Source organism: Crocodylus siamensis, chromosome 7, assembly GCF_052110815.1.
Source record: "Crocodylus siamensis isolate JL-2025a chromosome 7, ASM5211081v1, whole genome shotgun sequence".
In the NCBI taxonomy this organism is placed as follows: Eukaryota; Metazoa; Chordata; order Crocodylia; family Crocodylidae; genus Crocodylus; species Crocodylus siamensis.
Window position 1 is genome coordinate 66,391,138 of NC_143401.1, and position 27,581 is coordinate 66,418,718.

At 44.3% G+C, this 27,581-nt stretch overlaps 1 protein-coding gene across 2 annotated transcripts in view; it reads left to right on the top strand.

Annotated features, from left to right (window-relative positions):
* Positions 1–4,965: 4,965 nt before the first annotated feature.
* The window catches only part of HECTD2 (HECT domain E3 ubiquitin protein ligase 2), a 72,552-nt gene continuing 49,936 nt past the window's right edge, over positions 4,966–27,581 (top strand). The window contains exons 1-3 of one of the 2 annotated variants that reach the window (XM_090057253.1): positions 4,966–5,469; positions 10,251–10,380; positions 26,394–26,532. In XM_090057253.1, the coding sequence (XP_089913379.1) occupies positions 5,257–5,469; positions 10,251–10,380; positions 26,394–26,532 (482 nt within the window). In that variant the 5' untranslated portion in view covers positions 4,966–5,256. The remainder of the gene's footprint in view (positions 5,470–10,250; positions 10,381–26,393; positions 26,533–27,581) is intronic. The other variant, XM_090057252.1, reaches the window with a different exon arrangement.

The following is a 27,581-nucleotide window of genomic DNA, read 5'->3' on the forward strand; positions in this document are numbered from 1 at the left end:
CAGCGAGCTAAAACACACCAAAAAAAGCTTGTAAGAAGTGGAAACTTGGACAAAAAAGGGAGGATTTGAAAAGTATTATTTGGGCATGCAGGGATAAAAATCAGGAAAGCTAAAGTGCAGTTGGAGTTGCAGCTAGAAAGGAACGTGAAAAGTAACAAGAAGGGTTTCTGTAGTATGCCGGCAACAAGAGGAAGATCAGAGAAAGTGTAGGTCCCTTACTGAATGGGGGAGGCAACCTAGTGACAGAGGATGCAGAAAAGGCTGAAGTACTCAGTGCCTTTTTCACTTCAGTCTTCACAGTCAAGGTCAGCCCCCAGACTACTGCACCTGGCAGCACAGTTTGGGAAGGAGGTGAGCAGACAACAGTGGGAAAAGACCAGGCTAGGGACTATTTAGAAAAGCTAGATGTGTACAAGCCCATGGGGCTAGATGGGATGTGCCCAAGGGTGCTGAAGGAGTTGGCCAATGTGACTGCAGAGCTGCTGGCCATCATCTTTGAAAAGTCATTGTAACCCATGCCAGCACACTAGGGCTAGGTGATGCACTGGATTTTGGGTCCTCAGGGAGCCCTGGGACCCCCTTGGGCAGACTACTGACAGAGGTGTTCCATGAAGAGGTGTGTCCCACACCCTCACCACCTAGAAATTCACTCTGAACCTAATGAGCATGGTACTCTTTATTATACACAACCAATTTATATACAGAAAAATAAACAAAAAAATTATAATAACTACAGTTACTAACAAAACTAACAATTTAGACAAAATTTACATCTACAACATTAGGTTGATAATTCCAGCACACTGGGTGGTCCCACTGGTGTTAAACAACCCAAATAACTAAATTCATCTCAATATAACCCTTTAAAACAATTTCCCCATTACTCCGGTTGATTTCCTCCTGGTCACAATCCACTTCCCCTAACACTAAATAGCAACACAGCAATAACTATGATCCATCACTAGATGGCGGAGGTGAGGCTTATGCTGCTCAGGGAAAAGTGGGCTCTTTTATTCATTCCTGGTAATACAGCAAAGCTGGCTTTGAACAGCCACTGAAACTAGGCTCCATTTGTTTCCTTTACTGACAGTTTGTTCTCTTAAGCAGTTTCCTTCTGAAAATACACTTACTGCAAACACAAATGATTAGGTGTCCCCTCACACACCTATGCTGGTCTGTTTTCTCTCAGTCCACTCCCTTTCTCCAGGGTTGTCTCCCCCTTCCAGCACGTCCACCCCCAGACAGGGGTTTCCCTCTGCAGGTCTCTGACTCTGTGGCTCAAGTCTTCTCAGCTCAGATTTCACCACAGCATCCTAACCAGACAACCCAGTCATTAACCCTTTAAGGGCTCTGCTGCTCCCAGCCCCAGCAAGCTTTCCAGCTTTGCCTACCAATCCCTCCCCACTCTTTCCCCAGAAACCTGTGTCCCTGGTTGCACAATTCTGAATGTGGTGAGGAATCAGCTTTTCATGGGACAGCACAGGCTGTCTCCCATCCTGATGCTCTGCAAGTTTCAGCACGAGTCTCCTCTGGCTTAGGCTGAGTTTGTGACACCCTCTCTCCAGGGCTAGAGTCCACTCCTTTCCCTCCTCTGAGCTTCTCTTCTTTTTTTTCTCTTCTTTTCCCTCCCTCAGCTTGGCTCAGTAGCAGCCAATCTGGTCACAATTTAAATACTCCAGTAAGAAACATGTATTGTGCATTACATACCCTCCTGTCTCGTAAAGCTTATGCACCCTCTGCAGTTTTGCCACCCTTTTCTTGCGGAGCTCTTAAGCACAGCTCATCCATTTGGCTTGCAGCCAGGTGAGCTTTGCAGCTGTTACATTATGGCTAGGGACCTACCAAATTCATGGCAGAAGTGGGGTGCACTGTTACTCCCTTAATCTTGCAGGTTCCCCTGAACCCCTTCCTTCCCCGCCTCCCGGGGTGACTGGTGAAGGGGCCCCACTTGTGGCTTGCTCCTAATCAGCCAGGAGGTGAAAACTGCAGTTTTAAATATGGCAGCATTTTTGCCTCCCACCATTGATTGGCTGAGGGGCCCTGGATGGCCCTGCTGTTTACTACTGACTGGTGGGGACCCAAAAATGGCACCATGTTTAAAATCACACTTTTAGCTTCCCTGCTCATCAGGAGGGAGCAGCAGGCTTTTCTTCTAATCAGCAGCGGGAGTGAGGGGCAAACGGTGAGGTGTACATAGGAAAACAGAAAAGATTAAATGAGCCACTACCTGCTGTGAATTCAGTAAGCCCCTACTCATGGTGATCGGGAGAGGTCCCAGACAACTGGAAAAGGGCAAATATAGTGCCCATCTTTAAGAAAAGGAAGGAATATCTAGGGAACCATAAAGTGCTCAGCCTCACCTCAATCCCTGGAAAAATCATGGAGAAGATCCTCAAGGAATTTCTAAGCACTTGGAGAAGAAGGTGATTAGGAACAGTCAGCATGGATTCACCAAGGGCAAGCTATGCCTGACCAACCTGATTACTTTCTAGGATGAGATGCCTGGCTCTGTAGATGCAGGGAGAACAATGGATGTGATGTACCTTGATTTTAGCAAGGCTTTTGATATGGTCTCCCACAACATTCTCACAAGTAAGATAAGGAAGTACAGGTTGGATGAATGGTCTATAAGGTGGATAGAAAACTGGCTAAAGGATCAGGCTCAGAGGGTAGTAGTCAAGGTCTGATGTCTAATTAGCAGCTGGAGTTGAGTGCCGCAGGGGTTGGTCCTGGGGCCAGTTTTGGTCAATATTTTCATTAACAACATGAAAGATAGGATAGAGCATGCCTTCGGCAACTTTGCAGATGACACCAAGCTGGGGTGAGTAATAGATACACTACAGGGTAGGGCTAGAATTCAGAGGGATCCTGACAAATTTGAGGATTGGGCCAAAAGAAATTTCATGAGGTTCAATAAGGACAAATGTAAAGTTTTGCACTTGAGACAGAAAAATCCCATGTATCAGTACAGGCTGGGGACCAACTGGCTAAGCAGCAGCTCTGCAGAAAAGGACGTGGGGGTTACAGTGGACAAGGCTGAATATTAACCAACAGTGTGCCCTTATTGCAAAGAAAGCTAATAGCACACTGGGATGCATTAGTAGGAGTATTGCCAGCAGAACAAGGGAAGTGATTATTTCCTTCTATTTGGCAATGGTGAGGCTACATCTGAAGTACTGTGTTCAGTTTTGGCCCCCCCACTACAGAAAGGATATAGACAAATTGGAGGGAGTCCACTGAAGGGCAACAAAAATGGTTAGGGGGCAGAGGCGACTCCGTGGGTGCTCTGAGGTTCAAGCACCCGCTGAAAAAAATAGCAGGTGCTGAGTACACACAAGCCATGGTTGTTTTTGGTTTTACATGTTAGATCTCTGCTTGCAAACATTACAGAAAAAAAACAACCCCCCCCAAATGTGCTTTACCAGAAGCAGCAGCATGTTCATTCAACTTGGCTCTGCAGTGTCTGTAAAGATTGGGTGCTTCAGCTGGGTTTTTTGGCACTTTTAGTTGAAGCTGATTCAATCAGCTATAAGATTAAATAGCCAAAAAGTCCTACTAAAGCACCTGATCTTTACAGATGTCAGGCAAACTAACTGAAGTAAAGCACTGCCTCTTCTGGCCACGTGTGGGGCTTGGTGTAGGAATGTACTGAGTTTAAAATAAGGTGCCATGGAAGGGGGAGGGGGTTACATCTGCAAGAACCCGCAAGCAAAAACCAACGTTGGTGCCTATGGGCAAATAACTTCTGAGGAGAGGCTGAGAGAACTGGTCTTAGTGTGCAGAAGAGAGGACTGGGAGGAGATTTCCACTGAGAGCACCTTCCACTACCTGAAAGGTGGTTCCAAAGAGGATGGGGCTAAACTATTCTCAGGGGTGATAGATGACCAAACAAGGAGCAGTGGTCTCAAGTTGCAGCAAGGGAAGTTTAGGTTAGATATTAGGAAAAACTTTCTCACAGGTTACCCAGAGAGGTTGTAGACTCTCCATCCTTGGAGGTTTTTAAGACCTGGCTAGATAAAGCCTTGGCTGGGATGATCTAGTTGGGGATGGTCCTGTTTTGAGCAGGGGGTTGGACTAGATGGCCTCCTGGGATCTCATCCAACCCAAATTTTCTATGATTTTAAGAAAAAGTAAATAGAGATTTGTTATTTACTGTCTCTCACAATACAGGAACCAGGGGTCACAAAATGAAACTAGTAGGTAGTAAGTTTAAAATTAACAAAAGGAAGTTCTTTTTTGTCCCTCAGTGTGTAATTGAAGTGTGGAACTCATTGCCACAAGACGTTGTGAAAGCTGACAGTTTAGCCAGATTCAAAAAAGAATTGAACAAATTCTTGGAGGAAAAGTACATCAGTGGGTGCATCTACATGAGGTGCTAACTGTGCAGTAGCCTAATAGGACTGCACATTAGTGTGCAGGGCAAAACCCATGTTAATACACTACTGGGCAGTCGTATCAGGCTAGTGCACAGTTAGCATCACTAAAAAGCCCTATGCCAGTTACTGCACATTGATTTAGTACTTGGTTACAGAAGTTCTAAATGTAATGCACGTAACTACAGTGCATTAATGACATGTCCATGCATCCAGTAGCTATTAAGCACAGGAGTTTGGAGTTAGCCTCTGAATTAGAACTTCTTAGACCTTAAATATAGGAGGCAACAAATGAGAGAGAAACTGGGGGGGGCGGGGGCGCTAATTATATCCAGTTCATTGTCCCCTTCAGCATCCATTCTTGACTACTATGTGATCATTTCTGAACCAAGACTATTAGAGTTTTGCATTTCTTTTTGGCTCAGACCAGCAGGCTACCCACACATCCCTGAGGAGGTCATTACCACCCCGCGCCTGAGGGGTACTGCGGCGGGGGAGGCGAGGCCGGCTGGGCGCGGGGGAGGGGGGCCGCGGCCGTGACGCAGGACGCTGGCGGGCGGGGGCGCCGCGGCTGCGCAAGGAGACGGGGGCAGCACCTATTCCCAAACGCCCGCTCCGTGCGCTACGCCGTTTCCGTAGCCGTGTCCTCCGGTGCCTCCGCGGCGTCTCCAAGCGCGTCTCCAAGCGTGGCCCATAAACAACATGGCGGCGGCAGTAGCGGCGGTCCCGCTTCCTGGCCGCGGGCTGTAGGCGGCGCGGGGGCCCCGGCGCGGGGAGCGGCCACCCCCGCCGCCGCCTGGAGCCGCTGGCAGCGCGGGGGCGGGCGCGGTTCCGGGCGGGGGCGATGCGCGTGGCGGCCCAGGCCGCGCTGTAGACGGCAGCGATGTCGGTGCAGAGCCCGCAGGCAGGCGGCGGCGGAGCCGAGCTTCCCGCACCCGCCGACCCGGGGCTGCTGCGGCCTGGCGGCCCGATGAACAACGACAGCTGCGTCCCCGCGCCCGCGGGGCAGGGGGCGGACGAGGACGATGACGGCCCGGGGGAGAAGGAGCGGGAGAAGCTGCCTCCCATCCGGCCCGCGGCCGGCAGCGCTGCCGGGGTAAGTGCGGGGCTGCTGCGACCCCTCGCCTCTCGGTCCACTCGGTGCCAGGTGCTGTCTGAGCCTCCCTGCGGCTGAGAAGCAGGCAGGAGAAGGGCTCGGAAACCAGGACAGCAAGCAGCCGGCCACCCCGCTGGTTGCGTTCGGGGTGTTTTATTTCGCCCGGGTTTTTTAATGGATTTATTCTTGGAAGCAGGGATAGTTGTGTTGGGCTCCCAGCACAGTAGTCACTTCTTCTGGCTAGCAGGTGTAATATCAGCACCTTCAGGTGTGCCGGGGATGGATGCAACTATCTACCCCAGCCGTAGCCATCCCAGTGCTGCTCTTTAGCACCGTGTAGCCACACTTCCCTTGCTGGCGGGCACACATGAATGAGCTGCACTGCAAAGAGTAGGGCATGAATGACAGTGCAGTATGTTTCTGGTGAAATTTGCCATCTTGGAAAGAAAGCGGCACTAATGATTTTTTAGCCAGTAACATTGTCCCAGGATGGATGTCTTCTTTGGTTTGTTTAAAGACAGATGAGCAAACATTTAAACATTGCCCTACTTTTGTGGTAGAATTAGTGCTGTCGGGTTCACAGAGAGCCCCCTAGTTTGGCAGGTGTGTGGGGTTATCTCTGAACTTGTTATAATGCAACGGTTATATCTTAACCTTGTAGCTTTGATTTCTTCATATATAATTCGTCTCTCTCTGTTTTTAAGTAGCACGTGCAAGTTTAGATACCATTCTTTGCTGCTTTGTTCTAGGGAACGTATCTCTAATCCTTTAGCTTCAGAAGTTTGAAGCCTTTTAGTTCAGTCAGTTTAAGTGGCATCCAGATTAGCAAAACTCATCTTTTTACACCATTTTAATGTTTTGAGTGTGAATAATGCTTGTGACAGTAAAGGAGTAATGGCAATGTTAAGCCAAGTAGTATGGGTGGACTGTGAACTTCTCCACATTCTGCTAGTCTCTCTTTGCCTAGAACATCCTTATTCCACTCTTCAAAGAATGGTGCAGTTAGCGATTCAGAAGTTGACAGACATAGTTGGGATTAGTTTTTTTGTGTTTAGGATTCAAATCAGCATCTGGGGCATGTTTTCAGTGATGGGCATATAACGCCCATTGAGAATCATTCTGAGTCATGGAGCCAAAAGCTTTATACTCAGCTTTGATGAAGGTGGTGGATTGTGGGAAAGTGTTGCACCAGACCTTACCCTTCATCAAACCCAGATTTCTGATTCCAGAAGTTTAGAAAGTATGCTGCCAGATTCGGTGCTTAAATTGGTAATAGCACCAGAGTTGTGATTTATACCCAAATTTTCAAGCACTAAACACAGATCACATATTTTAAAGGAGAGAGAAAAGTTTCCGACCCAACCCCATTAAGCTGAAGTTAAGATAGTGGTTTGGTAATTTAAGGAAAAAAAAATCATATTAGAACATTTTAGTTTCTTTCAAAAATCAGAATCATGGTGTTGGTATGCATTTTAATATATCCATTTAAAGTACTTTTGTTTAAATATGGAAATGCACAAGCAAGTCAAATAACTTTAGCTGTATTTCCCTGTCCTTGTACCTTCTCTCTCCAATTTAGCAATAGTCATGTAGTAGCATGTCTTACATGTTCTGCTTTGACAATGAACCTTTCTGCTTTGTAATGCCAGAAAATCTTGCTTAGATTTTTTCACATTCTTGTTCCTTGTATTAGAAATCCATTCAGTACTTGTGTAACTGGCATGGATAGATTGTCTTGTGGTTGTTCCTTGAACTGATTACCAGAGTGAAGGCATATCATTTTCCTTAAACAGTCCCAGTTTCAGTGGCAAATGAAGAAAAGGTAATACTCAACAAGGATGCTGCCAACTGCACTGCAATTTTTCCCCTGTGGGTGTATGGGGGGGAGGTACTGTCACAGCTCAAAGACTGGCATTATGTTTGGATAAAAGATTTATCTTTAATTCTGGCTTTACCTCTTTGCATTGTGATCCTTCAAAGCAAAAAGTCAAGTGGAAATAGGGAAGAAGGTTCTTGCTTGACCTTTCATTTTTTTAAGAGGTATCTTGGGAGCTTAAATGTTTTCAGAGAACGTTTAGATTAGCATCTTCTTTCCTTTCAGTGTGCTAAACTTAGTCCCCCAAGTCTCCCTTTACTACTTTGGCTATCTCCTCTTGCCTGAGATTAACTTCAGTGACTACTTTTGCTTGGGATAAATTTGGAGAGGTGAGGTGGTAACTTTTCAATGTATTGCCCACTTCATGTGGGGTTTAACCCTTTTGAAACTCTTTATTAATAATCTTGTGACGGAGGATGCAGAAAAGGCTAAAGTGCTCAGTGCCTTCTTCGCCTCAGGCTTCACAGGCAAGATCAGCTCCAAGACTACTGTACTAGGCAGCACCGTTTGGGGAGGAGGTGGGCAGCTAACAGTGGTGAAAGAGAAGTTGATTAGGAACAGTCAGCATGGATTCACCAAGGGCAAGTCATGCCTGATCAATGTGATTGCCTTCTATGATGAGGTAACTGGCCCTGTGGGTGCAGGGAGACCAGCGGATATGATAAGCCTTGCTAAAATCGAGATATTTAGTATGGTCTCCCACAACATTCTTGCAGGCAAGCTAAGCAAGTATAGGCTGGACTATAAGGTGGATTAGAAACCTGGCTGGGGCATTGGACACAGAGGGTAGTAATCAATGGCTCGATGTCTAGGTGGCAGCTGGTATTAAGTAGAGTGTCCTAGGGGTAGGACCTGAGGCCATTTTTTTCCCAGTGTCTTCATAAGCAACCTGGAAGATGGCATAGAGTGCACCTTCAGCAATTTTGCAGATGACATCAAGCTGGGGGGAGTAATAGATAGGGTGGAGGGTACGGCTAGCATTCAGAGTGACTTAGACAAATTGGAGGATTGGGCCAAAAGAAATCTCATGAAGTTCAACAAGGAGAAGTGCAAAGTCCTACACTTAGGATGGAACCGTCCCGCATACCAGTACGGGCTAGGGGCTGACTGGTTGAGCAGCAGGTCTACAGAAAAGCAGTTTGTATGCTCCAGAAATTAATTTAATGGTATCATAGCCTTTCTTGAGAGTCAGTTTAATTTCAAAGTGCCCTTTACTTTCACTGGCTGATTCCTGCATATTTTTCCCTCAGGCTGTGGGGAAGACCTACTATCTTGTATATACAGATACTTGTATGGAAGATGCAGAGAAGATATTTTAGTTTTTCTTTGCTTTAGTCTTTAAAAATGCCATTCCAGTTTGTGTGGTTGTCTGACACTTTGCATGTTGACGCTTTCTTCTGCCATATTAATATCTTTAGTATGTTAAGGGTTTGAAGTTGGAAATGGAAATATGGTAGTCTTGAAGTTCAGTGTCCTGCTATTCTAAACTTGTATGGTTTTGGCTGAGTTATGGACCAAGAAAAATGACCTTTTGTATAAGCACAGTAAAATTTTCGGTGATATAAAATTTCCAGCAGTATTCCGACTCCTGCCAGGTTAAAATGTGCATATCTCTGGGCCTTGCTGAGGCTTTTGAGGTTACTGTAGAATGCATCTGTGGACTTGCAGCTCTTCTCAGGACTAGAACTACAGGATTATTTCTCCAGAGGGGAGAAGATATGGGTAGGATATTACACTAGTAATTTTATACTATAAAATATGAATAATAAACAATAAATAAGGGACTTAGACTTTTGGTAGATATAAAATGTTTAGTTTTATGTAGAAAACTGAAAAAAATGCCATTTTATTGGTAACAACATGGTTGGATGTGTTGATCAGATTAACCATTGGACTAGTATGAGGATCAGAATCATCACTGACAAGAGAATGGGTGTAAATCACTAAACACAGTAGAACTGAATTTGTCTGTGTCAGACATGAGTTAAGGCTTTGGATTTCTGCCCTGTTATGGATCTGTTATGTAACCTTGGGCAAGTTGCTTAACATTATGCTTTAAAATAGGGATAATATTTCCTTTTTAAAACCCTGCAAAAGTATTCTCAAGGGGGCTAAAATATTTAACACCTGCTTGTTTGAGATTGAAAGACGTAAACCATCCCTTACAAGTTCCATCATAGTGCCTCATTTGGATTCAGTGCTGATTTCTAAAACTTATTATATCTATAGCAAGGGACAATGGTTCATTCAGCTTCTTTCCTGTCAGCACAGGCAGATCTTGAAGCAGCTTTTTTTGATGTATTGGAAAATGTTCAGTCATTAACCTTTTATTCATAAGTTGACTGACAGTCAACACTGAAAACTTTTGAGTCACTGGCCTTCTAATTGGCTAGTAGTTTTACATTACCAGCAAGCATCCCACATAACAGTTCTTGGCCACATGGGGATATTTTTTTTTAAATACCAGATTTTATTTTTAGGCTCAGCTCTAAAAACAACCTTAATACATAATGTTGTTTTGATGTAGGAGTGTGAAATACACTGTACTATAACTGAGTTGAATGCAGCAAAGTAATACAAAGATAATTATGAATTAAGTTGCAGGAGTTTATAACAAGAAGTTGAGGTCATTCTAGCCATATTGTTTGCTACTCGCACTTTATCTGTAAAACTTGGCTATAAATTACTCAACAGATTTTAAAGCATAGAAAAAATGGAAAGTAGTTTTATGTTGAGTTTCATTATTCATTTGGAAAGAAATGTATTGAAAATATTTAAGTATTAATGTTACTATTTCTTATTCAAAATCCAGTATTTAAGTGTTCCATGTAATAAATAATAAGTAAAATTACTTTTGTAGTGATAGATATTAGTGCTTTATTGTATATACTTTTCCTGTGTATAGGGGTTGGAGAGAGGAGCCAAAACTCAATTTTCCACGTTCAGCAATTTCTTAACAACTATTAACCAAAAGAAAGAAGTCACTGAAAGCAGTAGTTCACCTACACAGCCTGTTATGCCCAACATCAAAAATGGTAAGAATGTAGAAATCGGTATTGTTCAGTCATTGGTTACTGTTTATATTATAGTAATGTAAGAACGTCTTTATTGCTTCAAGTTTCTCTTTATGGTGGTCACTATCCAAGCACATTGTAAATGAGTCTATTCTTGAAGAGCTTGCATCTTGAAAGACTAGCTCTAACAGGTAAATGAGGCAGTTATGTGGATGGAGTCCTGTGTATTTATCCACTGTTTTTAAGTATACAAGTGATATGAACAGTTCTTTATATAGTAGGCCAATTGGTAGTCATAATCACAGCTTGACACTGGTTTTGCTGTTGTCAGATAGCAGATTTTGGTCAGTATCATGGCAGAAGTGGGTTTTAAAGAGGTTCTTAAACTAAAGTAACATGGCTTTTCAATTATTCTTTTTGTATAAATGTAATATAATGTGTCAGGATGGGAAAACAGGTATTTGTGGGGTAGGGAAATGGGTGATAAGGGCTTCTGTTTTCACAGAGTGCCAAAGGTCAATCTCAACACAGAATTATATGAAGTTAAATCCTGACGAGTTTTGAAAATGAGATATAGTGATTTTGTATTTGTGGCGATGAAGGGAAAGCCAGTACAGGGAAATAAAGGGGGTGCAGTATATTGAGCAATGAGCAAAGGAGAACCATTCTGAGTGGTGGTAATTGCCGCACTCCAGCAGTCTCCAGCATCATGTGTATCAGCGTCCCCACACTGAAAAATGGCTATTACACATTATACTCCAGGTGCTTTAATTAGAGCCACTCTAATTAAAGTGCCCCCTCTCCCACGGAGCACGTCTGTAAACACCCTTTATTCTTGCAGCATTGGATCCTGTGCTACTTTTTGAGTGCCATTCTGAAAATACAGTGCTATGTGTATTAGAAGCTTTAAAACTGAAAGTTATTTCTTTATTGAACAGATTAATGTTGCAAAAATAATGGAACACTTGAAATACAAAAGGCTGGTGTGACCCCTTGGATCTGCAGTTTGTCTTCATTTACTTTGGTTAGGATTCTCCAGTCTGCCTAGGTCACTTTGCACCATGCAAGGAGAGCAAAACAGTCTTTAAGAAATTAGAGAAGACTAATGGAGAATTATCTCTAAAGGAGAACTCTCTGCTGATAGAGCTACAAGGCAGTTTGTTATACACAGGGCCAAATGAGTTAGGGATGGGGTGGTATTTCATTAAGCAGGTCAGATCTGCACCCTTACCTCTACTAAAATATGGTCATTTAGGGCTACAGCCAAGCAACTGTAACTTTTATTAGAACCAGGGGCCCTGAACCAGGGAGCTACAACCAGTTACTTATGACCATTCCTTTCATTTCTGTGATAATATAATACACATAAACTAATACACGTAAGCTAATGCAGTGCTGTCAGTCTGTGAAACTCTGAAAGAACTAAAATACTCTCTTCAAATATCTATTGTATTAATTTTGGACAACAGTGGTGAGAGTTTAACTGTCAATAACTACTTCGCTACTAACCATTTTTAATGGAAGTGCAGCTAATACTTATTCCAGAATCCGAAACCACTCTTTATCTTTCTGGTGTCAAAAGACCCATTGTTTTCTATTCTACTATAAACCTCTAACTTCCCCTGAAAAACTAAACGGTTCAATCTCAATTGCCAATACGAAAATCTGTATCACATTTGAAAGACTGCGGACACAGTTGCATTAATACCAAAGAGATGCTTCAACATGAAATTTAAGATTTTTTTTTTTTTAATATAGCTATTTGTATATGTAAAGAATAGCTTTCATACCTCTGGAGTGCCAAAGTTCCAGCTTTCTATCAAGAATATAAATATGTTTTTGTTATAGTTATTACAGCATACAGTTGTAGAGGAGAAGTCACTTCAGATGTCTGTGCAGCATTCGAGATGCATTGGGGGTACGTGCCCCCTCAGATTTCTGTGCCAATAATGGGGCACGGGCTGCAGCTTGGCTGGAACCAGGACCCAACAGCAGTGGAGGTGGTGGCAGAGCAATTCCTGCACCAGTGGCAGAGCATGGGGCTACAGCCTGAATGCCCAGCAGCAGTGGGGACGGTGGCAGAGTTGTGACCCCCACTATGGTTGTGGCACGGAGTTGTGCCACCCCCCTCCCTACTTTCAGCACTTACATGTCACCTATGCTGTGGGGTGGCATGGACAGATGACAAGCCATTTGCCAAGTTCTATTGGTTTGTTTATTAGGATAAGGTAGGACAACAGAAATCTGCATTGAGTACATGCATACATTTGGAACCACTTTAAAAGAGGAGCTGTTGATTGGGAGTGTCCAGGAGCTGTTATGTCTACATGTAGCTATCAGAACAACTTGGGAGTGATACAAATGAAGCAAAACTGCTCCAACTTGGGATGAAACAGTGTTAAAATTGGAGCTGTTTTGCTACATTTGTATCTCCATGAAACTGTAAGGCCACAACTACTGGTGCAGTGATTCACAACCTTTCTGGAATCAAGGCACTCCTCATTGCACTTGAGGCACCCCTCCTAACTTTTGTGATTTGAATGGCACTGTGTTTCAGAAACTAATTTTTAAATATATTTTTGCACATTATATTGCATTATGTTTATTTTCTTGAAGAGTGGGCGGGCAGTGGGGATAGGGGATTGGTTAAGAATCACTCGGCTACAGTGTAGTTTGGAGCAAGAGTCCTGTCTCCTGCCCTTCTTTGGAAATGGCTCCAAGTGTACTTGTGTCCATACTCTTAGATCAGGGGTGCTCAACCTCCAGCCCACAAATCAAACATGGCCTGCAGAGCCATCACATCTGGCCTGTGGGGATCTCCACAGCTTGGAAAATTTGCCAGTGGGGGAGCAGTGGCTGTTAATGCAGCCATATTCCCAAAAACCAAGTCCTGCATGCCCAGTTACAGCCAAGCCATGCTCTCTCCTGCCAGCAGGGCAGGGTTGGGGCTGGGACATGCCACCTTTTACCCCACAGGGCCAAGCCATGTCCCCTTTTCCCTGCAGAGCTGGGCTGGGGTTAGGCCATGCCCCGTTTTCTTTGTGGGGCCAAGCTGCGGTGTAGCCATGCCCCCCCCTCCCTCCCTCTGCAGGGCTGAGCCATGCCCTTCACCTCCCTGCCAGGTCACGCTCTTCCCCCGCCCTCCCACAGGCCTGGATGAAGTCCCTTCCCCCCTCTACAGGGCCAGGCTCAGGCTGGGCTGTCCCCCACCCCACTCTGCATGCCAAGATGGTGTCCCCTCTGCTGATCCCAGGTCCTAGATTGAAACCACCATCCAGCCTGTGGTCAGACCAAGCATTGCCATCTGAGCCTCCAAATCTCTTCAGCCAAATTATACATGCCAGCTAAAGCATGCTAGAACAGAGTTGCTTAGCTATTTGTACCTCATTAAGGTTTGTTACTCTGTTGTTCAATAGACACCATTAATCCATCAAGCTAGCCTGTGGCACTTGTGGTTTGAGAAGCTGCTGTGTGTGGTACAGAAGATCAGAGAGAGGCAAGGGAACGCAGGACAGGGAGTAAAAAGCAGAGCATCAGTCAGGATGGGAACCACAGGGAAAGAAGGAGAGCAGCAGATAGGATAGGAAGCACAGGACTGAGAACAAAATCAGAGCAGCAAATCAGGCGGGGAGAGAGATCTATGGCATTCAAGGAAGGCGTAGGGCTTAATCTGTGGCAGGTCCATCAAAAACATTGGACCCCACTGCTTTTTAGGGTGTATTTAATTTTTTAACTTGATTGTAGTCATTCAGAAACACATTTATTTAGGCCATAACAATATTTCTTCCTTTATTTACTCTTGCAGCTCTTTTATATCTAACTTTACACATGTGAATAGTCTTCCTGATTTGATACATGAAAGTATAAACACTTGCTAAGGTAGTAGCAGGATTACGACTTAAGTATATAAAATTAGTCATTATGGGACCAGGGAATTGTTTGACACAAAAGAGTATCTTTTGTAGATTGAGCAAAGTCTGATATAACTTTGTGCTTTGAACTAATACTTATTAAAATAAATGACAATTTTGAAAGCTTTCCATTGATACTCCAGAAGTCGCATGTGAATTATGACATTCTGTTAAATAAATTGAGTAGAGAAATGCTTATAAATGAATGCTTGATTATGTTTGATAGTTAAAGTGGGAGGAATATTATATTTTTATGAAAAAAATTAAATGGGATACGTACTGTTGCTAATGCAACATGAAAGCTAGGTTGAAGTTCAGTTGCTGTAATATCTGTTATAAAGGTTGAATTTGCAGAACAATTAATGAGGCAATATATGTGTAAAATGAAATATTTTATTAATGACCTTGATTGTTCTAGTTCTGTTCTCCAATTAAATATAAACAAGGTTTGTTCACTTTGATTATTTTTGGACAATTTCATCTGTTCAGTGTCTCAAAGTGATGGAAAGTCCACTGTTCTATACTTATTCATTTTTAATTTTGCTGTAATAATTATTTCCTGTTTGTCTCAGTAAGGCTTTTTTCCACTGGAATTTGCAGACACCCCCTTATTGTCATACTCTGATTAAGTGTTTGTATTCAGTGTAGCTAAGCAACAGGCTAAAAAGGATAACATGATATTATAAGAAAAGAAAAGGTTATCACTAGTTTAGCAGCTTGGTACATAAGGTTCAGAGTTTTTGCTGAATGGAACTTAAATAACAGGTTTTCAACACTCTATACTCTTTCACCTTGCAGAGAGAGTGCCTAATAAATCAATTAATTTTTTTAATATTAAAAAACATATCCTGTATTTAATATAAACATGTTTCTTTTTAAAAATAGATTATGTGACTTTACATTTTAACGGAGGTTGTCAGTTTAAAGTTTCCCATCTGTATTGAATTTATTAAAATCAGTTTAATTTAAATAAAACAAATTAGAAAGGTACACTTGATGATAAAAGTTTTAAAGCAATTCGGGCCATCAGAGTGGTGGAAGTTATAGGCTAAGTACTGAACCTACCATTTCAACCAATTTCTGACAGCAGTAGCTTCTTCCAAGTAGCTTCTTCCATAGGGTCAGAGAGAATATTTTTTTCCTTTCTGTTTCATGTAGTTTAGGTCATTCAGAATGAAGAAAACTGACTGGGAGTTAAGACAGGCTTTCCTGCTTTTTTTCATCTTCCAATCTGTGAATGAAAGCAGGATGTCAGAGGGTGGGTTTTTATTACTGTAATTAATCTTGAGGGTCATAGGGCACATCCACATGAGCACACACATGCCTCCTGCCCTTCCTCAAACTCTTTTGAGGCGGGGCAACAGGCATGTGCGGGAACAAAAAAATGTTCCCCACACTGCAAACCTGCAATGTGGGGAGAAAACTAGGTTTAAAAAAAACAAAATATAAAAAGGCGGGGCAGGGCCTGGTCCCCGACCAAGCCCTGAGGCAACTGGAGGCAGGTGTTCGTTCCATAGAGACTCTCTGGCTGCCAGAGCATCTCTATGGTTGGCCCCTTGCCCTGGTGCTGAAACACGCAGCTGGTCAGGCCATGTGTTTCAGCACTAGGACTCCAGTGCTGGTGAGTAAAGGGTCAGGGGGACCCCCGACAGCCTTTCCCACTCTCCCAGTCCCCCCTCCCCCTGCCAACCCCCCTGAGGCCCCCAAGCCCTGCTGGGGCTGGCCCCTTCCCCTGCCAGCCCCACAAGCCCTCCGACCCCCTGCCCTGTCTAGCCTCATCCCCCCAAACCCCTGCCATCCCTGCTCCCCACCCCATACTTAAAAACCCTGGCACTTAAGGGCAGTTGAAGCTGCCTGGGGCCCCGCCCACACAGTAGCGAGCAGGGTAACAGCCCCAGAGGCCCCAGCCTGGGCCCTCTGTCCTGTGCTGACTGGGGAGCTCTGTCAGGAGGCCCTGGAGGCCCCCTCCCCCTCCCCCCCCACTTCTAAGGTTAGCAGAGGCTTTTTTTTTTCTTTTTTTTTTTTTCTGTTCTTTTTTTGTGGGGGAGGGGGTTTAAGTGATGGTGCCTGGGGTTGTGGGGGTAGCTTTGCGGGCCTGGGGTTACAAGTTGCGGGGTGGGGCTGGGTGGGGAAGCCATTTGGGGGAGCTGCAGCAGCTGGTGGGGGATGGAGCCAGATGGGGCAGCAATCGGGGGGCTGGGGTGGGGCATGTGGGCCTTATATGGGGGGTGGTAGCCCCTGCAGAAGCTATTTGGCCCCCTTGTGTGGGGGCTGAACCCCTTGTGTGGGGGGCCGTAGCCCTTGTGAGAGGACCAGACCCCCTGTGTGGGGGCCATTGCCCTGTGGGAGGGCAGCAAAATATGTATTCATGAATTCATGAAACCTGTAGTTAGAGTTCACTTTATTATTATAAGAGACTTGCTTTAACACTGTAGATATATCAATAAAACATGATCCAACTGATCGCGCTCTCTCTCGCACTCTCTCTCTCTTTGTTTTACTTGTGGAGCAACATGGATTTGGGGGTATTTTAGAGAGCTGGCACCTTGGACCCATCTGGCTGTGTCTGACCTCCTGGCTAAATGGGGCCAGGAGGACATGCTTTGACAGTTCAAAGCAGGCCACCACACCTGGAACTTCTTCCAGGTGATAGCTGCCCAGATGGCCGGACAGGGGGCACAAATGGCAGTAGTGCTACACAAAGGCCAACCCTGCAACCACAGTCCACTGGCAGCTGGCCCAGAGGGGCACATGCCTCTAGTGGCTCTGTAGTCCCCATCCGAGTCTGGCAAGTGCACAGCAGGTCACAGCCAGGCAGCAGCCCCCACTGCCAGACTGCTGCAGTGGGTAGAGGATACAGGAAACTCTCAGGGCTGCTTCAGCAGTCCAGCTGGCACCAGGGTAGTGTCCATAAGTACCCCAGAAGCTCCTGAGAGCTAGTAGCCCTGAGCTACTTGCCAGGGTGGCTTTTTATACTGCTGGGGCCAGGACAGGGCAGCTTTTTATACTGCTGGGCACAGCACAGGTGCTGGCACCAGGCTCTAGCTCTCCCTGGCTGAAGATCTGGGAGGAGCCAGGCAGGGTTATTTTGCCCCAGTGGCACAATTTGCTCTACAGCAAAGTGCATGTCTGAGCACGTGCATTGAGGCAAAAAGCCCTGGCTCAAATTTGCAGTGCTTCTATTTGAGCTGCTGCAAGTGCACATCTTTGCATGTGTGGATGTGCCCATAGTAACCAGAGACAACCAGTTATTTTCACTAGCTACTGTTGATACTTCCTTTGTTTGATAAATGAGTCAATTTAAAATAGAAAACTTGTTTTGAAAAGGTAAAAAGAATATGGTAGCTGTATCTTATTATAAAATAACTTTTAGAATGCTGTTTAAATTTATTTTAATTGAATTCCAATTTCCAGCCAAATGCAGATTGACATACATTGCAATTTAAAAAGCCACAGAAATAAGAGATGCATCATTAGCAGTTTACTAATACTAAAAAATATGGAAAAAAATATGGCTCTGAAAAAATGTATGTAAAGTTCTATATCTCTTAGATGTGTATTGTCATAATGTCTAGTTGACAAAAGAAATCTGTTGAATTCAGTATAAAGCTTAAATATAGTTAGTTACCAAATGATAAGTATTAATGGTTATTAAAGAAAGGAAATCAGCTCTTCTTTAGGAAAATAACTAAAGTATAAATGCAAAACGGGATTTAAATAAATCAAGGTTTTCTGCTTGCAGAATTAAACCGTAATTAAAATCAGTGATTTAAGTCCCTTTGGGTTAAATTAATCCACTCTGCTTCTAGAACATGACGTTATGCTATTTAGTAGAATGATTGTACTTCTTATGCCTGGTGGGACTGTTGGAACATTGGTTTCAGTTTTTAAATTAGCATCTCATTTTCCTCTTTGTTCTTTTTGATTACTACTTTTGTTTAAAAGTCCAGCTGTGAGAACAGGCAAGAAAAAATATGTAGAATCAATGTTGGTGTGAAGGCAGCTCTGATCTCTTATCTTCTGATGAATGGTGGCTGAGTAAACCACATCTGCGTTTTGGCTCAGTCACTAATGTGGGTGAAAGTAACCTACCTTCTTTCTACAGCTGTGGTTTCCCAACTGAGATCAGTGGAATTGGCAGCAAATGAGCAATACCAGTACTTTGGTATTTGATTAATTAAAAAAAATATATCAGCTAGTGAAAACGGGTATCTCTTGCATTGCAGAGTAAAAAAACATTGTGCAAGCTTAGGTTTAAAATGCGTGTATTATACATAACTTGTTTGGTTGCTATATGAAACAAACAAACATACCCCAAAGTTCTTGAACACTGAAACACTTATTAGTATAAACAAAGACAAAATGAGATGTTCGAATGAGTTCAAAAGGCTGTAAATATTAGGGGTGTGGGAAACAGGATATGAATCGATTCAGATTCAATTTTGGCCTGAATCAGGGACAGTGATTCTATTTGTTGATACAGATCTCTGTCCCTGATTCAATTAGGCCAAATCCAAATCTGAAGATTCGATTGCTGATTCAGAGAATCAGGGTTTCCACCATAGACACAGTTTTAAAAGTTTTTTTCTACATACCTTGAGGCACCAGGTGCGACTCATGAACGGTACTGGGACGTATGACGAGTCCCTCTGGAGTGTGGGGGAGGGGCGGGGGGCCACGTGCTTGGCGGCAAACCCAGAAATACTTCTGATCCACTTCCAGGTCCACCACTAAGCACCCAGGGGGCCCCCATACGCCCTTCCGGCTCAGCAGTTGGCCACAGGGGGACCCCAGGAGGCACCAGTCACCGAGCCGGGGTGGGGCCCTCAGTGTGCTCCCCGATAGACCCGTAAGTGGACCTGAAGTGCTTCTGGTCCACTTCTGGGTCTGTTGCCCCCCCGGCCCCCCAGTGCTCCTGTGAGACGCTCCATCTGCCCCGCCATTGCAGCATTCATGAACCGCCTGGTACCTTGAGGTACATTTAAAGCTGTGTCTATGTCTGAATCTCTCTGAATTGATTCGGAGGGTTCTGCTTTGATTTGGAGAGATTAAAGGGTCTCCTGATTTCGATTCAAATTGAAGATTCGGCCACCAAATTGGGCCGAATCTCCACCAAATTGGATCGGTGACCGAAGCTTCACACAGCCCTAGTAGATATTTAATTAAGTGGTTTCTTTTAGATATGCTGCATTAGACTTGCGATGGTTGGCAACATGTCTGCAGAGCTACTGGATCTGGCCCATGGTGTTGTTGGGGCTTCGCCCACACAAGAGCCTGGCAGTGAGGAGCTGTGTCAGGTCTAGACACCTGAGAGCTGCATCCATGTTGCAGTCAGGAAGAAGTGGTGACAGAGGCAAGTCACAGTAGCAGGCGGGTTGAAACACCAGCCTGTCTAAGACCCAAGCCAGGTTGTTCTGGCTTGTGGCTCTGAATACTTGCCAACTGCTGTATTAGAGTGTATTGATTAAAGGGAGGGCATGGGGAAAAAATCAGGTATGGAGTTGGAGGAAAGAAACTTAAAACCCTTCTTGTCTTTTTGAAGGAGTTCATATCTCCTAGTGAAAAAACATTGAACATTTAGTACAGCAAAAATAATTTTAAAAAAATTAGTGATGAATAACTAGCTTTTGAGGACTTCTGTATCACATATCATTCACTACAGCAGTGGTCCTCAATCCATGGCTCATAGGTAAGGGTCTACCAAACTTGAGGTGGCTGCCAGCTGATTTTGCAGGCAAATGTAAGGCCTGGTAGCCATTTTCACAGGCAGTGTGTGACGGACGTCGCTTCCCCCCCAGTGTCTGTGGCCAAAGGGCCCTGGAAGTTGTGCCTCTCCCTGCAGATTGCCAGATCACCCCAAACTGCCACTTGCTTAACATATCAATTAATGGCTTTCATGGACTTAAACAGGGGATTAAGGTCATGGAAGCCATTATTAAGAAATCTGAGAACCTAATTATGGTCTAAAATTAAATATTTTATTAAAATAAAACTTGGCACACCATGAATTGTAAGTAATACTATCTATATACATTTTATTAACTAATACCAACTATACACACAGAATTAAACTCTAAACTGAAATCTCTTATGAAAATAAAGCGATGCACAAAATTAATTGCAACTAATACCAACCATATACCCCTTAATAAAGGACATTATAAAACAGAGTTTAGTGAAACTGAATGCTAACCTTGAAACAGGCAGTTCATACTATGTATTAAATGTGAGCATGCTGCACCCAGCCACAGTTGCTGGAGGCACTGTCTGTCTCTGGAGTGAACACTTGCCCATACACTGAGATGGCATGCTGGGCATCCACCAAGTTAATTGAAGTGGTGAGGCAGCATCTTGCCTGGGTGTAAAAATGTGAAAACTGGTCACAGACACAGTCCTAGAACAGGCACAGGCATCCAGCACTCTTTGACAAAGTACACATTACCAGCATGTTCATTGTCATGCTCTTTTCCCCCATCCCGGGATTGCTCTTAGTAGGTGAGGGTCAAAACTTAGCAAAGGCACCTGGTTGGAGTCCAAAATGCAAACAGCACTAAAAAAAGTGTAGTTGGTTTTCTTACCCACAGTGGCAGTGATGGATTGTCCCTCTAGTACTAGTTCAGATTCACAGCTGTTGCCTGGAACAGGTTCCTTCAGCACTGGTTTTTACACAGGTAGCTTGGCAGTTCTTGCAATGCCCTGTCTTCGACCCAGCTTGTCAAATCCATCAGCTTGTATGCATGGTGGATCACAGTCTGCCATGTCAGGAGCTCTGTGAACCAGATGGCATTGTCAGCCATAAACATCATTTGATTTTCAATGTCACCTTACCCTAAGAGACTGCAAAGCTTGAGCAAGTATGGTGTGCTCGGTGTGATTTGCAGCTCCTTGCTCATAACCTGCTGGTAGTGCTGCATATGCTTGGTTTGGTAACAGACTGCGCTGAACCACGAATTCCACTGTGTGAGCACAGACTGGTGGCAGTGGCAAGTGCCATGTGAATCCCCACTTTGACTAACGATGAACTCCCTATACCAGACCTTATGACCTGGACAGTGCTTGAAGGTCTTCTTGGAAGCAGACAGCAGTCTGTTCACCTTGGGGTGCGCCAGTTGTCACTAGAGACAAAATGTGCATGTTGCAGGTGACATGAACAGCGTTAGGCAGCATTCCTTGGGTCACATGGAAGAAAGTTCCCCTGTACATGCGCACTATTTTGTGGCTGTGCTAGTCTGAGAGAGAGAGATGCACAAAGCTCTTGGGTCAGAGGTGATTTCTTTTGTTAGACCAACTAAATAGTAGCAAAAAAATTCCTTTCTTTGCAAGCATTCTGGCATAGACACTCTTCTTCGGGCTGAGGAGAATTCAGCCTGAGAGAATGTAAATGGCATTGTCAGACAGGAATGCTAAGATCTTGTTAAAGTCTATGTCATAGCTGACAACTACCTTTACGATGGCTTGGGACATGGTAGAAAAATTGACAGAGGTGAGGTAGACTGGTTCAGCTTGAAACACAGGCAGGTCCCAATCTGTCCGGCTCCACAGTACAAATAAAATGGCACATCATTATCTTGAGGGTTGGTGGCTTCATCACCTACAATGGAGAAGGAATGATACTCTGTCAAGGCAGCCTTCGTGGACTGTATATGCAAAGCAGTCACTGCAGGGAGATTAGTCTTGGTGAAGCTTGTTGGCCCATGGAAGGCATTTGGCACATTGTGGCTCAGGTAGTTTCTTAACTTCAGCTTTCTCCAGCCAGCTGTTCGCCGCCACTTTAGTCTCTACAAGGGAAAATGCCTCTTCTCACCTTGCCAAGCTGTGGTCCTTTTAAAGAGAGAGGACATGGTCTCTTGTTTCTTACTCTGACCTTCAGCCTCTGCAACAGCCTTCTTCTTCATGTGTGCCTTGGACTCCCAAGTGCCAATCTGTGCTGGTTTTCCTGGACACATCCAGAGTTATATTTGCAGAGGAGGTACAGAAGAGTCTACCTCCATCTGCGTGCAAAGTCCTTGCAGTATATTGTCTTGCGCAGTTCAGCACTGAAACTTATTTGGCTGTCTTGGATGATTTTTAGCGTTCATCCCTGCTCTTCCTCAGCAGGAGCATGCCTGTAGGAGTTTTAAAAGCCAGTGCCAAAATCCTCCTACTTCCTTGGCTGGCCCTGGACTGAGCCTGCATCAGGGGCTCAGTCTCCAATTTGCTCCCTCTCTCCCACTCTCCCTCACTCTGTGCTTCAGGACACAAGGGCTTCCCAACCTTTTCTATTTTTGCAGCTTTTTCTACCCCCCCCCCCTCCACTCAGTAATTTTGCGCTTTTTTGCAGAGCCATTCTGAAATCACGGTTTCCGCAAAAACTGAGAAATTACAATTTCAGTAGTTCCTTACTAATAGGCAACATGTTAAAAAGTTAAAACTGAAGTTGACAGAGAAAAAAAAGTATGACGTTATTCACAGTGTCTTACATGCTCAATATTGCTACCTCCGGGATTGTTGCCTTATGGGCAGCAGTAGAAACAAGGATAATGATTATTATAATCGTGACAATATAACAATATTACCTCAAGGTAGAATCTTTTTGTAAATTGGAAAGTAATTGAATTCTAGTCTAATTGTATTTGATGAGATACAGGGTAACAGAGCTTTTAGGTGCTGCCATGGATTAAAGGCCATTTTTTCCAGAGAGAGCAGAAATAAAGCCAGACTCGCATGTGGTCTGAAATTCCATGACAGCTTTTACAAGATTAAGCATACCAAATGTCCTGAACAAATTCCAGTTTGCCTATTTCGGTATTCCTTTATACTACACTTGTGATATTTTTATTTATTATGTGAAAAGTTCAGATTGACTTAACTCATTGTATGTCTTAGTTTTGAAAGAATTGAGCTGATTTTTAGAGGTGCTGAGCATCTGCAGCTGCCACTTTTCTTGCTGGGAATTTCTGGATGCTCAACAGTTCTTAGAAATCAAGCCAAGAGTAAATTTGTGTTTTGTTACTGATGTGTTTAAGGAAGTGGGCTGTGCAAAATTTCGCCCAGTGTTTCGTTTTGAGCTCGAAACAGCAAAATCAAAACAAAAAAATAGCTTTAAAACTAAATGAGGGCACTTGAAACATTTCAAATTTTGAAGCAGCCCGGTGCCGGGAGGCAGGGGAAAGCCAGGGCTGTGCTCCAAGCAGCTTCACAGCCCCATGGAGCTCAGCCCAGTGGTGGGAGGCTGAGTGCAGCCCTGGATCTGCGTGCCTCCTGCCACCAGGCTGCGCTCTGTGGGTTGCAGGGGCCCATGGAGCTCAGCCCTGGCTCTGCTCGCTTCCCACCGCCAAGCTGTGCTCCATAGGGCTGGTGGAGCCAATCGGAGCACAGCCCTGGCTCTCTGGCTCCACCAGCCCCACGGAGCGCAGCCCGGTGGCAGGAGGCAGGCAGAGCCAGGGCTGCGCTCCGCTTTGTGCTGCTGGGCTGAGTTCTGTGCGGCTCCGCAGCCCCACGGATCACAGCGGGAGGCGGGCAGAGCCAAGGCTGTGCTCCGCCTCCCGCTGCCAGGCTGTGCTCTGTGGGGCTGGCGGAGCTGATTGGAGTGCAGCCTGGCAGCAGGGGGGAGGGCAGAGCCAGGGCTGTGCTCTATCTAACGCTGGTAGGCTGAGCTCCGTGGGGCTCCGCAGCCCCATGGAGCGCAGCCTGGCAGTGGGAGGCAGGCAGAGCCAAAGCTGTGCTCTGCCTCCCACGACTGAGCTGAGCTCCGAGAAACCTCTGCACCTGTCTCCTTGAAACTTGGCAGGCTTCATGCCCTCAGAAGAGGCTCCCATTCCTGCAATTTTTTATCGGAATCAGGCAAGAAATGACAGAGTTTTAGTCATGTTCATGATTCCCCATTATTGCCTATGGGTGAAACAGTGAAACAGTTTGCATGAAACAAATCAGGACAGTGCTTTGAAACAAAACTAAACAATGAAATGAAATGCTGTCCCTTTAAAACAGCAAAACAGATGTTGAAACAAAACAATGGTGGTTCACACAGCCCTAGTTGTTACCCGAAAGACAATTTTTGTTGCAAATTGCAACCCCAACATTTCTGCCAACAAAGTTGCCAGTAACTGTTTTGAATGGTCTTCCTTGGCTATGTACTGAGATGTCAAACTTCTGAACTCTAAGCAAGCTCTGACCCTGCCCTCTGGGTGAGAGTTGCTGGGCCAGTTTGTAGGCTGGATCGCAGCTGACCCCGTGTCAAGTGCCAGGTTCTTCCCGTGTGTTGCATTCCTCATGCACCAGCCCCACTCTCCTCATGACCTGGACCCAGCACTGCACACAGCAGTTTGAGGCACAGGCCGCACAGTGTCCTGAACAGACTGGCATCTGCACACTGGAGCCAGTGTGTAGGGCAGATCCAGAGAGGTGCCACGTGCTGTCCACACTCTCCAGGGTCCCTGTGCTGTGTGCAGAACAGGCATAGCCTGCATGGCACTTGCAGCACAAGCCTCATTCTGGCCCAGCACACTGCATGCACAGCAGGCCATGTCCTGGTCACAGGCTCAGCACTGGGCACATGGGGCCAGCCTGGGATGCAGTACTGCTGCATGTGGCTCCCCACTGGGCTGGCTGTGTGCTGACTCCAAGTCTGATCCGATTTGGACTGGCCCCAAAGCCAGCACATGGAGCCAGTTCAGTATGGGCAGTGCATGTTGCCCACATCCTGGGCTGGCCCACAGGCCATATGTTTGACACCTCTCTTTTATCCAAATTTGTTTGTGGGGAACTTCAGTGAGGCTACCCAATTATTGTTTATAGACCACAGTTAACTCTACATTTCAGGAAACACCTGTAGAGGGAGGGAGCAGCCAGAAAACATCAATGCACTGACTGGACACAGGGAAAAATAGTATGAAACCATGTGGATCCTTTGCCACATTCCCTCTGAATTTGGAACCACCTCCACCTATGTGGAGGGGAGGCTTTAGATACTTTTGGCAAGTTGCAAGAATATGATTGTATACTGAAGAGATGGAAGAGTACAGGAGCTCATGCAAATGGGAGAGAGGAAATACTATATCTTCACATATTGGTGTTTGCATAATTTGTTTAAACATCTTGTCTTTTCAACTGTGAATTCTTCAAGGCAAAAATAATTTTTTAATCTGCATTTGTGCACTATATTACAGAATGGTATCCCTGTCCTGACTGGGGGCATGAAGTACCACCATAATGCAAATTATAGATAATGCTGATAGACAGCATTGGATGGCAGTGGTCTATGATCTTCACATAGAATGTCAGAAACTATAGTGATCACCTAAAGAAGAAAATCTTTAAGTTATTTAATTTTAGAACATTTGGTTTTTGTAAAATCCACTGGAAAATCAAGCTATTTTCTTAACTTTTGTGTGCTTGCTGTTAGTGAAGGTTTCAAGACTTTAATTTGCCCATGCCATTAAATAAAAGAAGCCAACAGCATTTGACTTATATTATAAACTCAAGGGTATTTTTTTACCTGAAATAACAAATGTTCTACAATAGACTTGTATTTTGTTTGGTGTAGTTGTAAGAAGATAGTTTGTCTGCCATGGATTTTTTTGTAGGCAGCATGACTGTAAATCATTACGTATGTTTTTCTAATCTTGTGTTGTAAATAATCAGTATATTTCAATTAAATTTAGAAATTCAGTAAGAGAAAGATAAGATTACAGAATTAAGAATTCAGAAGTTGGGGATGGTCAGTGTAAAGGCCACTTATGCATACTTAATTCTTCTTGTGCATATTCATTGAGAGTATTTCGGTAGAAAAATTGCTTTGTTCAGAACCCATTTCTCCTTTCTTAATTCTGAATTTCCTCAGGTGGAATTGCCTAAGGAAGTTTGTTTTATCCTAAATACATCCATGCTTTCTCAGTCTTACTTCCCATTTGAGGTAATATCTATCTGAGAATAATACAGTAAAACAGAAAGCAGGTATACTTCATTAAAAATAACAAATGTTTATTGTTTTTGACTTTTTTGCTTTACAGGCTAAAATGTAAACTTTGATCCTTTGCTTACTCCTACTTCATATGCATTTATTTTGTTAGTGAACTTGAAAAGAAAATGTTATGTAAGTGATTATGCTGTATTTAACTCTCTTTTAAAACTTTTTTCAATAAGTGAGAGAGCTTCCTCCAATTTGCCTTGACGTTAGGCAAAAACAACGCATCTCGATAGAAACACTACCACAGGAACTGAAAGCTCCAGTCCCTCCAGAACCTTCCCTTCCCATACGAACCAAAACTGTGAAAGACTTCCAGTAAGTGTTGTAGGTGTTTAAAGTGTATACTTTTATTTTGTTTGTTTTTCACTGCCTTTTTTGTTCACTCTGTGGCTTTATTTTTTTTATGTTATTTTATTTTCTGGCTGAACTGCAGTGAGAACCAGTCAAAAATGGCAGCAGAATGTTAATTAGAATATACTTAATCAAACTAGTTCATTTAGGACATCAGGTTTAACACTTCAAAGCCACTTAAGGCTTGGTCATCGGTACCCATTTCCATGAGTGAAACTTTGAGTGCATCTAGTGGTCAAAGCTCTTCTGTGGCAGCTGAATCCTTCCTTGCATCTCCATCAGAGGGATGACCTCTGACACATAACCAAGCAAAAGATGCCACAGCGTAAGTATATCAGCAAAGCCATGCATTTGCCTGTGTAGGTTGTTTTACTTGAGTTAGGTCTACACTAAGAAGTACTGGCACAACTGTGTTGGATTCAATCATGCTGACCAGAAAAGGTCTTTTGCTTGTTTAGGCCACAGACAGACATTCATTTGTAGCAGTAAGAATTTCCCTAAAATCATTACTGCCAGAAAAATAGCCTGGAAGCTGGAATGTACATGTGTCCAGCTCCCTGGCTGAAGAGCTACGTAGGAAAGCTCTCCAGCCAGGGGCACTAGAGAGCTGTTTCCTGTGCCACCTCTACCCTTATATGAGCCTATTAATTGACAGCCTTCCCTCTGGGAAGGGGACATGCTGTAAACAGGAAGTTTTACAGCTGGAAGCACAGGAAACCAGGGCCAGGGCGAGCTTCCATTACTCCCTGGAGCTCTTTTCTCTGTGGAGTCCCCAATCTGGGGAAGAGGCACAGAGCAATACAAGGCTGTTCCACTCCTCCTGGATCAGATCAGGAGTGAAAAGGAACAGCATACAAGTATTCGTTCTTGCAAGAAGAAGTTTCTCTTAGGAGAGATCTTTCTCCTGGAAGGGGCATTTTTCCTTCTCGAGAAATTTAATGAATTTTTTACACTCTCTCCTGGTAGGAACAGCGCCTATACCAGGTCTTAGCTTATGTTCAGGAATGTTAGTA